At 34.5% G+C, this 12,468-nt stretch overlaps 1 protein-coding gene across 1 annotated transcript in view; it reads left to right on the top strand.

Moving 5' to 3' along the window:
- VPS13A (vacuolar protein sorting 13 homolog A) overlaps positions 1–12,468 on the top strand; it is a 111,188-nt gene that overhangs the window by 41,722 nt on the left and 56,998 nt on the right. The window contains exons 24-36 of the mRNA XM_074165882.1: positions 88–172; positions 1,885–2,057; positions 3,463–3,619; positions 3,987–4,066; positions 4,324–4,383; positions 4,462–4,618; positions 7,807–7,923; positions 8,010–8,113; positions 8,565–8,732; positions 9,398–9,705; positions 10,373–10,520; positions 11,314–11,464; positions 12,340–12,464. Coding sequence (XP_074021983.1) covers positions 88–172; positions 1,885–2,057; positions 3,463–3,619; positions 3,987–4,066; positions 4,324–4,383; positions 4,462–4,618; positions 7,807–7,923; positions 8,010–8,113; positions 8,565–8,732; positions 9,398–9,705; positions 10,373–10,520; positions 11,314–11,464; positions 12,340–12,464 — 1,833 coding nt within the window. The remainder of the gene's footprint in view (positions 1–87; positions 173–1,884; positions 2,058–3,462; positions 3,620–3,986; positions 4,067–4,323; positions 4,384–4,461; positions 4,619–7,806; positions 7,924–8,009; positions 8,114–8,564; positions 8,733–9,397; positions 9,706–10,372; positions 10,521–11,313; positions 11,465–12,339; positions 12,465–12,468) is intronic.

A 12,468-nucleotide genomic window follows, 5' to 3' on the forward strand; every position in this document is an offset into this window, starting at 1 on the left:
CTTCTAAAACTTCTATGCAGCGTATGTGCAAGCAATAGCATGACCAATGAATTCAAGCAAAAAATTCTTTGGTATCTCCTGTTTCAGGCTGCAATATCCCCTGTGCTCTCAGCATCACATATATCACAAGGTGTGTTTCCTGTTTTGGATCTTCATTCATTTGCTGAGTCAGGTAATATGATCCATTTTAAAATCTGGCTTAATAAACAGGTCAAGTTTTTGAGTTCATTGAATTAATTTGTTTCTCTTAGAGTAAGTTACCATTTGTGGCTTTGTTTCAAGTTCTTGGAGGTTGAGTAGTGTTACATTCTGTGCAGCTTATTGTAATTCAATCTGTACAAAATATTTGTGTATTTTCTCATACCCGTAAAATTCTGTATGGTTATTCTTGCCATTTGTTTTCTGAAAGCAAAGCAGTTAAATATTTGTTTGGTAGGATGAGTTTGTTTATTTTTTGTCTCTACATATATTACTATAAATCTCTATTCAGATCATCTGAGGTAATATGTATGTCTTTTTTTGCTTCAGTATGTACTTAGTCTCCTGATGACAGTTTTAATTGTTTTCTTCTGGTGAAGTTTTTATCTCCTACTTAGATTTTATCTCCTCCTATTTATTTAAATTACAGAATACTGAAATGATGACTATTAGAAACTACTGTGTTTTTATAAACAAACATAATTTTGACTTCTACAAGATCAAACAGAAGTTTGGCTATGGAGAAACTGGTCATGTTTAATACTGTCTTGCTGTTCTTACCTAGATTGCAATGTTCCATCTAGTAGTCACATTTGAAAAATAATCAAATATATTGATGTTATTTCAATGTCAATCACCTTTGTCATGCCAAAACACCCAACTGGAGAAACAGGATACTTTTTCTTCTTTCTCAAGTTGATATATGGGGTTTGCAAACACTAGCAAAATTATCAGAGAAGTTAATTTTTACGTCTGCTTTATCACTTTAAATTCAGTATGTGTAGACTATGTATAGAAATGTGTATCTGTGCATCTTCGTCTATTTTTTTGCATGAGTTCCTTTAAGTGCCCAAAGGCAGAGAGAAAGTGTCTTTCAATTCTTAAAAATTAGAGTGAGTTAAGAGCAAACGCTGGCAACAATTCCTTTGAGAAGGCAATAACTATATTTAGATTGGACCAAGTCTGTTTTTTAATTTATACTACATATGCAGCTGTGCAATCATTTTAAGTGACTCATGTTATTCTTCTGTCTTCACCCCCCCCAGACTCAAGGGTGCTTTTAAGCCTTAGAAAATACCTCTTAATGTCACGTGTTTGGTTTTGTCAGGAGAAGGATACTTCTACAGTTATCTTTAACTTCACTGCTTTTGCTTTTTAGGTGAAGGGAAAGAGCCTTATAAGACAAATAGATGGCACCATCTTGGTTATACTTCTGTAATAATGTCAGCTGGATTAAAGGCTTGATAGTCCTTAGGAGTCTCTCCTGAAATGGAAGATCCTTAGCAGGGAGAGATCCAAAGTAGTGCCACTGATAGTGAGGCAAAGGCTGCTGTACAGTCAGCAGCAGTCATACCAGCAGAAGAGTTAATCTGTTAGTACAAGGCAAAATGAGCCATGGTTTGTGCTGTCTTTTGCACAGCAAATAGTGAGGGGATGCTAATGAAGGAGTTAGTTGACAAGAACTGATTTATGATGACGTGATAGAGCGTCTTGAAAAGTTGTGGAGGCAGGAGCGGAGATAATTATAGAAATAGACTTTTTTGGTTGCTAATTGTGTTAGGTGATTTTCCCATACTCATATGCTTAAGTTTTTATAGATGTTGACATAAAAATTCTAGGTCATAGTACTGTAAAATACTGACTGTCTAAAGTATACATGTAATGCTGTTGTGAATTAATCCTTAGAATCAGAAGAAGAATTTTATGATGCTCTAAGCAGCCCTGTAGAAGACATGCCGTTTTTTGAAGCTACATCTGATTCTCTCAAGCGAGCTAGCAGTACAAGGCGAAAAAAACTACGTAAACAAGAATCTTTGAAAAATATGACAGAATTCCAGCTAAGGTTTGAAGTAGCTGAGGTATAGTTACTTTTTTTTTTAATTTCTCTGAAGCACATCTGAACTCTAATTTTTCCCTGTTTGTTGTGTTTATACACTTTTTCCCAGCTCGTTTTATCACTAAATTTCCTTTACTTAACTGGCACTCAAAAATCACATTATGTTTTTGTTTTGGCTTAAGATGTAGCTTTTGACATCTTTTTTTTCCAGATACGGCTGTAGTCACTGGTAAAACTTCATTAATGTTTCATCTTGTAACAAGCACTCTATTTTTCCACTGCAGTTTTTCCCAGACTCTGTTGGCCTCACACCTAAATCTGTACCATGTTCAATATGACGTATTTTATGCATTATTCTTGCTGTTTCAGACTTGGGGGGAAAAAAAGAGTTTTTTATCCAAATGCTAGACACTGTTTATGATTGCATCAGTTGGCCTAATGAAAGAGAAGGCCTCTTACCACTGTTGTTGTTACCTTTATGGCTATGACAGCTGGTACTCGCTGTATAACTACAAATAAACCATACAAATTCAGTTAACTTTACAAGTTCTGTTTTAGGGTAGGGCTTACAGGGCTTACTTCAACACCTCACAACTAGCTTGCACATATCTTATTATATACTACGCCTTACAGAAAAAACATAAACAAATAAAATTGAAATGCACTGGGTTTTGTGTGATGACAAGACCTTGTTTAAGAACTTGTTTAATTCTAAAGACAGATGCTGTATTTTACATTATTCTTTAATGGAAGCTGTCTTACAATCAACTAGAAAAAAGTACAATTGAGTGTCTGTTAAGAATTACCTTCACTGTGTTTGTTTGCTTTATAGTTTAAAAATACTTATTTGGCTTGGGTTTGATTTTCCCTATTTGTAGAGAGCATTATGTGGAAAGGAAGAGTACATATCATTGTTTTGCTTTGGTTATGAAAGACAGATAACAGCAGCTCAGCTAGGTATTTATTTAACAACATTTTCTCATGCATAGGTGAAAAAGCAGGAAATCCTCTTGCCTGATAATCAGCTTGGGAATCTTAACTCTTACCCAGAGAGTTCAAAGAAATTCCAGTAAAAGCAGTAAATTCTTCATGCTGTCTGAGTATCTAGTTTTGACTGAACTGTTCATCACTGAACATGATGAAATGCTTTGCAGAGTTGTTTTTAAAAATAATTTAGTTCATGTAAGTGTAACTTTGGTGTTACACATGTGCATTTTTGAAGTTTTTGTTAAAATAGCAGCAAACAGTATTCTAGCACTTTTGCTTGTTGGACTGTTCATTTTTTCTAGGCCTTTGCTTTATGAAGTTAAATGATCAATGCATATTACACAGTAAATTGTATGAAAATATATAAACTGATATTAAGGTAATCCCCTACCTTTTTTTTTCCTTTTTTTTTGTTTGTTTTTTTGTTTGGGTTCTTTTAGGTCTTAATTAAATTATGTCGTCTTACTGGTAATACTGAGACACCTGTGCTGCAGCTTGATATTGTAGGGTTAGGCACTGAGCTTAAATTGAGAACATTTGACATGACTGCAAATGCTTTCCTTCGTGAAGTTTGTCTGCTGTGCCCAGAGTATATGGGTAAGTACTTGTAGTCTGATCAAAAAATTATGGAAAAATAACACTGTGAGTTTGTCTTCAAAAAGCCTGTAGGGTTTTCTTTTGTCAACTGAAGAAGACTTCCTTCCTAAATTATTTGAGGGTCTGGGGGGGAAGTAACTCAAGAGCTCATACTCTTAGCAATGCTTTGGTGTATATGTTCTAGTGCTGATGATTTTATTAGAGACATCTAGCTGTTTTAGGTTTGCAGAATAGATTTTGTGATTAAAAAGTAACGACAGCTAGTAGCATAGTTTATAGTCTATAGGTGATGAAAGACTTGTAGAAAACTTCTCGTTTTCTTTTCTTAAAAAAGTAATCTTTTTTTATTGTTGTGGGTTTTTTAAAGATGATAATGACAAGCCAGTTTACATAATTACCACTTTGGATAATGTAGAAGATGATCTTCTCACTCTAGAGTACATAAAGGTAAGAAAAGAGCAGACTTTGCTTTTGAATTGTAAGCCAATCCTAAACAGTACAGTACTATTGAGCAATTGAAGGTTTTTCGTTACTTGTTCATTCCTTAATATATTAACTGTCATGTGCAAAGTCTGTCTGCTCCCTAAACAGATTAACTTGTACATCATAAGTTGTAGTAGTTTTTAAAATAAATTCCCTCTAATGAAATTTGCAAACTTCTCCTGATTTGTTTCTTTGTTTTACATGCACTTCTGATGTAATAGGCTGATATTAATGGACCAGAACTGAAAACTGCCTATCGGAACATTTTGCAGAAAATAAAGGTATCATATCTTTTTTTAATACTACTTTCTCATTGTGGGCTGAGAGGCATATTGCATAAAAATAACTTGTTCTTTTAGGTGAACTTTTCATCTCTAGATGTTCATTTGCATACTGAAGCTCTGCTGAATGCTATGAACTATGTGAATAATCTTCTACCCAAACAAGAAACTAAAGTTGCAGAAGAACCGGTCCATGAAAAAACAGAGGAGAAGAAGGATGTCCTTAAGAAATTAAGTAAGTTTCTTTATTCCTTTTTTTTTCTTCTTCTTCTCATTCCTCTCTCTTCACTTATCTAAGCAAGGAAGAAAACAGATGTATTTTCAAATCTTTTAAGCCTGTCTCAATGACTTTATATACACTATTGCATTTCATTCTTGCATTCCAGAAGAATGATCTACTAGGGATCTACTAATTTGCTGAATGGCTAAATTCTGTGTGGCACCAATTTTGTAGGAATAATTTGTTGGAACTGCTGCTTTTGGTTTATGAACTGGCACATGAATTTGGATTTACCTTAAAGTGTAGTAAATAGGAAGTCCTTGCATAGTGGAAGGTGGCTTTAGTGTTTTCAGTCATTTGTTGTAAAAAGTGGGTAATAGCATCCATTAATATCAATCACTGTGTTTTTAGGGTCACATAATGAATTCCTGCAATTTGAGAGAAGTCTGATGAGCCTCCTTATGTTTATCAAAGGTACCTGGTATGCTGCAGGTATCTGGGATTTATGTATAAATTTAGGGTTCCTAGCTTTTGTGGGCCTGCAAAAGTATTAGCACTGTTGCTTCCTGAAAGGGGGGCAGGCCAGTCAGTTATCCAACAATACCAGCCTGAAGGAATTATTCTGCTCTAATAAGGTTAATCTCATCTCTTTCCATGTGCAGTTTTCTGATGTATTGGTCAAGATATACCTTTGCTGTGTATTCAAGCCACTGAGTATATGCAAAAAAAATCCCCATAAATTGCCTTTTTTTTTCTTTTTTTTCTTCTGGAATGAATTGAGACTTTTGATTGCTTACAGTTACTTTACTGCCTTATATTTGAGAAACATCGATCTCTTGTGAATAACTTGTTTGCTATGCAGTTTTATAATTCTCTAACCAAGAATTTGTCAGGTCTTATTTCTTGATGATGTGCAAGAGCAAACAAACAGATTGCCTCATTTTGTGATCTTGTGTCTATTAAATGCTCACATTATGCCTATGACGTTGGTTTCTGTTCTGAGAAGGACATCTCTCAGATCTTTGCAATCGTTGCTTGCTGTTTATCATGAAACGCTGAGGGTCCAGCTAGTTACTAAAACTAAAAAGAAAACACATAAAAATTGTGGTAGAGGAAAATTCTCTAGGTACTTCTAACTGAAGTATTATAATACTTGCTCTGCGTTACTGATGTCAGTAGTTCCCTTGTATGACTGACTTAGCCAACCCACTGATGCATATTTCTGAGACTGCCTGCATTCACTGATGTTAGTTTTTACAAGCATTTCAAGTTAAACTTCAGTACTGGTTTGGTTTCTTTAAACCCCAAGTATCACATTTGCAACATTTGCTGAGATGTTTTTGAGAATGTCAGTTTGTGCTGCCTTTACAAACATATTTCTGCCTGGCAAAACAGAAATATGTTTGTAAGTCTAGTGTATACTCCCATATGTACTTAAATGAAATCAGTGATGTTAATTTTTTTAAAGCATTATGAAAGAAAAGGTAACTATGTCTGGAGCCAAACAGCTGTTAACAAAATGACAGAAATTAAGCTTTGTAGCCTCTGGTTTTGGGGGTGAGATGGAAGAAGATGAAAGAGAACATTTGCCTGAGGAATGATAAGACATCAGTTGGGATGAGATGCGGGAAGAGTATTAATATGTCACACAGCCATTGTCTTTCAGCTGATAATTTTTTACTATTCCATCAGATTGTTAAGAAGTTTAGTTCCTCAGCTTGTTCTTTGAAGGTGTTTTGTAAGTCTTCATAGCACAGTAGAACTGAGAAGTAAAAGGTGGAAAAATTGCTTTGTGAAAAAAAAATTCTTCTATTTAACTATTTTTTAAATTATTTTTTTTCTGCATGAGATTGTTCTCATTCATGGTGGTTGTTTGACTTCATTTATACTGGGACATGCTTGAACACTGATGAACTGTTTGGTATCTTCCAGAAATCTTGGAGGCAAAGGATAAAATCAGTTTCCTATGTATTAACATGCAACAATTTAGACTTTACACAGCTAAAAAGCTTTCATAGGTGATTCTCCTCCCTCCTCCTCCCCAACTCCTGTACCACTGTGCAAACTAAACTTTGACTGAGGGTAGTTATTGTTTAATTTACTATGACTTGTCTTCTGTTAACAACATACAATAAAATCATGTGACTGAAGCTAGTGTATTTAAGGAACCATAGTTTGATTGCGAGGGTTGAGAAAGCTGTAACATACTCACACGCAATACATAAAGGTAACATCTCATCTCAAAAGCTAGGCTGTGGAAAAAATGGATTGAATGTTTATTACTTTTAATTTTGCTGCTTTTAGCTTGGTATATAGATTACCTATAGGAATTTACCACTTAGGAGTCAAAGTCCCTGAATACAAGATACGCTATTTCCTTTTGTTGTTTGAAGTAGCTTATAACATTACTTCAGGTTTGACTTTAAGAAAAAATGGACTGTTATTGGTTGTCCCTTATCTGTTGACTTCTGTATTTAGCACTGTACCTGTGGATAATGCTGTGTGGTGTCAGTCATGTCTACTCAAAATGAATAGAGGTTATTTCTGTTAACATGAAACAGAATGTTTTTATTCTTACTTAGTTTTGAGAAAACCAAAAATGAGCTAAATACTTGGACACTTCTGTTCTGACAAGCACTATATTTGTGCTTTTATCTTTTGTAGGTCTTAAGTTGCCCATACTAATTTTGAAGGATACCCACTGCTCCTTCTCTTCAGTGTCTAGTTGTATTAGTGGTATTTTCATGTTTAAAACTGAAGTTTAGAAAGTGTAGGTGGTGGAGATTTAATAAGAAGTCACCTGTTGTATGTAAACAAGACCACTGATTGCAGATGACTAATCAACAGACCAGATAGGGTAGTGTATTAGTGTACCTATCATGTTACCACTATTTGAAGTAAACTGCTTAGTCCTTGAATAATCTAACTCTAATTTTGAATTTTTCTGTATAGATACATATTAAATATATTTCTTGCAGTTAGTAAAATACTGATGTTGACTACCACAGTTTGTGGAGCTCATGAGGACTCGTATATACAATCCTATATATACAATTTGTTTGTGTTGTGCTTGCTAGTATGAGTGCAGTGCATTTTGCCAGTGCTGCAGGCTTGATATAAACTAGGCTTTGGCAAAGGGATACAAAAATATTACACCTCCTCCTTGAAAAGCTGTAATTTTTATTATTTTGTATTTCCTACAGCATCCAAAAAATCAAAGTATGAAGATGTTATCGACCTTAATATCTGTGCGGATTTGTCCTGTTTACGTATCTTTATTAGAGAGAAAAAACATAGAATAGCTGAAATTCACATTGAAGGTAGGAACAAAACTTTAATCACAAAGGCATAAAACTTTGTACTAGAATAGTCTCTAGATTTTGTATGTGTTTTTTTTTTTTTTAAGGTCTGGATAGCCAAGTGATCATGAAGAAAACAGCAACAGAAGTGACTGCAAAATTAAAGAACATAATTGTCGTGGATTCTGATGATGCAGCATTGTATAAAAAGGTATGCATTTGCATGTATCATTGGTTTCTGAATGGAATATAGATGCTAAATTACTTTGTGGGCTCTAACTTATGATTATCTTTTTTAAAAAAAGACTGTTTTATGGATTTTCTGTGAGCATTATAGCTCTATAGGCAGACTGATTTTGTCCTGACAACCCATGATTGTTAGGCCAACATTGATTTTGTGCAACTGTGATGCTCAGCTGGTTATTATGCTCCTGATTCTGTTGTACAGAATTATTCAAGCTGAGATTCCAACTGAATATTTTCAGCTATTTCAAGGTTTTTTGGGGGCTTTTCATTTATTGTTGAGATATTTGAAGTAAAAATGCCTTAGAAGTATGAGGTACTACATCTTATTTTGGAATTCAGTTTCTCCAGCATAAGTTTTTATGTTATTATTTTATGTTTTATGTTATAAGAGACATACACTTTATTTTCTTTCTCAGGCTCTTTACATCACAGGAAAAGAAGTCTTCAACTTCAGAATGGTATCATATGTGAATGCTACAGATGGCATTGCATATACAAATATGGATGTTGTTGACAATCGTATTTACCTAACTGTTGGGTGTATTCAAGTAGTTTTTGTCAACAAGTTTGTTTCATCTATTTTGGTAAGTTAAATTTTCCAGATACTGTTCCTTAACATTCAGATAGCATTGTCAGAGCTAGAAAAGAATAAAGCATCCCATATGGGGTGGTGCCTGTTTGTGTAAGAACTGTTATGTACTGTTGTAAAAGCTTCACTGGGATTGGTGGTTGGGCTATTTACTTTTCTTCTCCATATGTTTGTTATTATGGAGTGGGTGGCTCAGCAATGATTTTTGCTATTATTGTTAGTAATTTTTTTCTTTAAATGGCTTGTGGTAGCTTTTAGACATATACGCTGTTCATTGTTTATAAGACTGAAATATAAGTAATAAACCATGAAAAGTAATGACTTCTCCATACATTCAGCTAAATAAATCTATCTTTTACTCTCCATAAGAGTAAATAAAATTTAAGTCATACAAGTCATGTTACACGGTTGTTGCTGTTACCATCTGATTTGCCAAATATTTAGTATGGAAATTTATTTTTTTATATATATACACACACATATATATATACACGCTTTATCTTATTTTGAGGGGAGATCATCCTATTAAAGAATTCAGAAAAATTGCTTAGCAAAAGTAGTATCTCAAGATGGTTTGCTATTTTAAAAGCTGTGATTCTTAGTGTTTTTGAAGTAGTGTAATTCTTAGTAAAATTCCTAAGTTCTTTATTCTTTTCCTAGGCTTTTATAAATAACTTCCAAGCTGCCAAGGAAGCTGTTACTGAGGCAACTGTTCAAGCAGCAGAGAAAGCAGCAACAGGTGTAAAAGAGCTAGCGGAACGTAGTTCCCGTTTGGCACTGGATATCAATATTAAAGCACCTGTTGTGATAGTTCCACAGTCAGCAATGTCTGCGAATGTCCTGGTGGCTGATCTTGGTCTGATCACTGTGAAGAACCAATTCTTTATTGCTAAAACAAAAACACGGTATAATCTCCCACCTGTTGTTGACTCTATGACGGTGAAATTGAGTGAACTAAAGTTATACAGGTAATGTAGTGTCAAGTTTTTTTTTAAATTCATATACTTCTTTAGGGATACTTCAGTTGCAGAGCTTTGAGAAATTGTTATCAAAATAATTAGTTAATGGTTGGGGGTGGTGGATACACTATTATCTTGAAATCTAGCAGCAAATTAATAAAGATTTTGCAAAAGCAATTAAAATGTATGGTTTAGGAGAAATAGCAATCTACTCATCTTTTAATAGAAGCAAATTCTTGTTCAGGGAATACTGTGTAGAATAATAGACCTATACATCATTCACTACTTTGGAACAGTTTAATACCCATTTGTAAACGGCTATTTTGATGGGGTTTTCAACTATACGTAGCAGGAATGATATCAAGTCAGGTAGCTGTAACAGTGTTTGACAATGGGCCTTGGTGCAGGGAATTGGGAGGCAGAGAGGGAAGGAAAGAGGATTTTCAAACAGAGGTCCTGACTTGCAAGAAGTTAGTATGTTGTGTGCCTGGTATGTCCCCTTCCTGACAAGAAAAGCTGTCTAGTTGGTGGAGTAAGGCTTTAACTGGAGATACTGGGGTAGTATGAAGACTGTTTTACAGTACTATTCAAAAAGATGAGGAAAAGACAGAAATGTGTTTGTGCTTGTTACAATGTGGAGTATGTCAATCTGGGAGTATTTTGTTTCTGTTCACAGATCGTGTTATGAGCAGGGTTCGTTGCAAACTGAAGTGCAGTTGCTGCAGCCACTCAATCTGGAAGTAGCCGTTGAACGAAATTTAGCCGCTGCGTGGTATAATGAAGTTCCTGATATTGAAATATCTGGCAGACTCAAGCCTATGAATGTAAGCGCTCATTTCTGAAAGCAGCTGTTAAAATATATGTGGAAAATTGATTAATTTTTTCTGTCCATACAAGTTTCCTTAGGTTATAGTTTGATTTCATGGGGAAAAGGGAAGTGAATAGCTTTCTGTTCTAATCTAAGCTCCGTATTTCACCTATGATACTGCAGTCAGACTTTGTACTATATATTACTGTTGCTAGTTAGAAATGGGTATGCTGTTATAGCCTTCTTTGACCTGTCAGTTAGTGTCTTTCAAAGAAGGAATGGAAAAAGTTGGGATTTATTGGTCTGCTCATTTGCAGTGCCATCACCTGCTGTAATCATACCTATGACAAGCCTGAGTATGAGTAAGTGCACATGCTCATTTAAATTTAACAGCAAAAAATGTAAAGCTTGTCAGTTGTATGAGCAAAACCAGTTTGCCCAATTTTGAAATAGAACTAGTAGACATTACTGTAAAGTACCTTGTGACTGAATGTGAATAATGTTTTGGGCGACTATATGTCGAACTGTATGTGTACAACTTTTAACATTCAATTTCTAAATTGTAGCTTTGTAAAGACAGTTTGTGGACAAAACCAAAATAATAGGTGAACAACTTCTAATTTCTAGAATTTACTGTAAGGGGTTGTGTGGATTTGAGAAAAACATTTTACTTGGTTCTTTAGTCTCCTAAACAGAGAATCAGATGAGATTAATTTTGTTTATATGTTTATTTGTAAACTTTGATTTTAGTTAACAAAAGTTCCATAAACTGAGTTGTTCTGAGTTAAATAGCAATCTTTTTTTTTAAGCTAATTCTCAGTCAGGAAGACATTACGACAATATTGAGGACACTAAATGAAAATATAGGTGGAAGCTCTGGTGTGTCAACATCTTTACCAGAACCGAAAGATACGACTAGCCATTGTAGTGATATGCATAGTACTTCACAGCACTCTGCAGGTAATGTTTTCTAAAATTACGTGTGGTCTAGCATTTTTAGGTATTACTGTCAATTTATTATTTCTTTTGGAGTTGCCTTAGTGAAAGGATACCAGATGTAGTCGTTTTTAACAGTATACCTCTGTAATCTTGACATGGCGGTTTGAGCTATACCCGACAATAATGATAATGAATAGGAGCGACTGGGCTACTGCAGTGAGTTCTATAGCATGACTTGTTTTATCATAGGGACTGTCTTGCAGTAATGCAGTGAGCACCTAAAAGGCTGTCAGCTGGTTTCGGTAGCATCCCAGCTTTGGGAAGTTGCTATGTTACTCGTTTCCCTGCATATGCTGGTTCCATTGCTGTTTAGTTTTAGAGCTGTTTGTCTTGTTATAATGATGGCATCCCTAAAAGTTGTTCCTATTCAGTATGCATCATTGCCCATAAACTGTTCAGAATACACTAAAAAAAAAAAAATGAAAAAAAAAAAATAGGGTTAAGAAAAGAATCTATTAAATATGAAAACTGGCAAAAACCTGGTAACATGAACAAATGAGGATGAAAATAAACTTGTATTCTTTGTAACATTCTTGCACATAGTACCATATAACATTAAAGGAAGTTTTATATTTATGTCTTAAGGTGGTTAAAAATGCACGTATAAGTATAGAATTATATTTTCTCAAACATTGTGTGATTTTCCCAGAAGTAGTTATAGCGAGCATGATAAACATATCCAAAGTGTGGATGGATTTACATGTGGAGGAAGTTGTCTTTGTAGTCATTAATGAGGACACTGGTTTGGGGAGTTTGGTTTTGGTTTGTTGGGTTTTTTTCTTATTTGCAATCAGGTAATTTTCTTTAATATTAAGTGTTTTTCTAATTTCTGAAAGGTGTAACTGTTGTGACATCAGCTGTGGTGGAACTGCATTCACCTATGAAAATAAAAACAACACTAAAACTGGACTTCAGATTTGACTCTCTGACTTTAGTATTGTATAGTCCAAATGCAAAACAGGTAA

Source organism: Numenius arquata, chromosome Z (assembly GCF_964106895.1).
Source record: "Numenius arquata chromosome Z, bNumArq3.hap1.1, whole genome shotgun sequence".
Classification (NCBI taxonomy): domain Eukaryota; kingdom Metazoa; phylum Chordata; class Aves; order Charadriiformes; family Scolopacidae; genus Numenius; species Numenius arquata.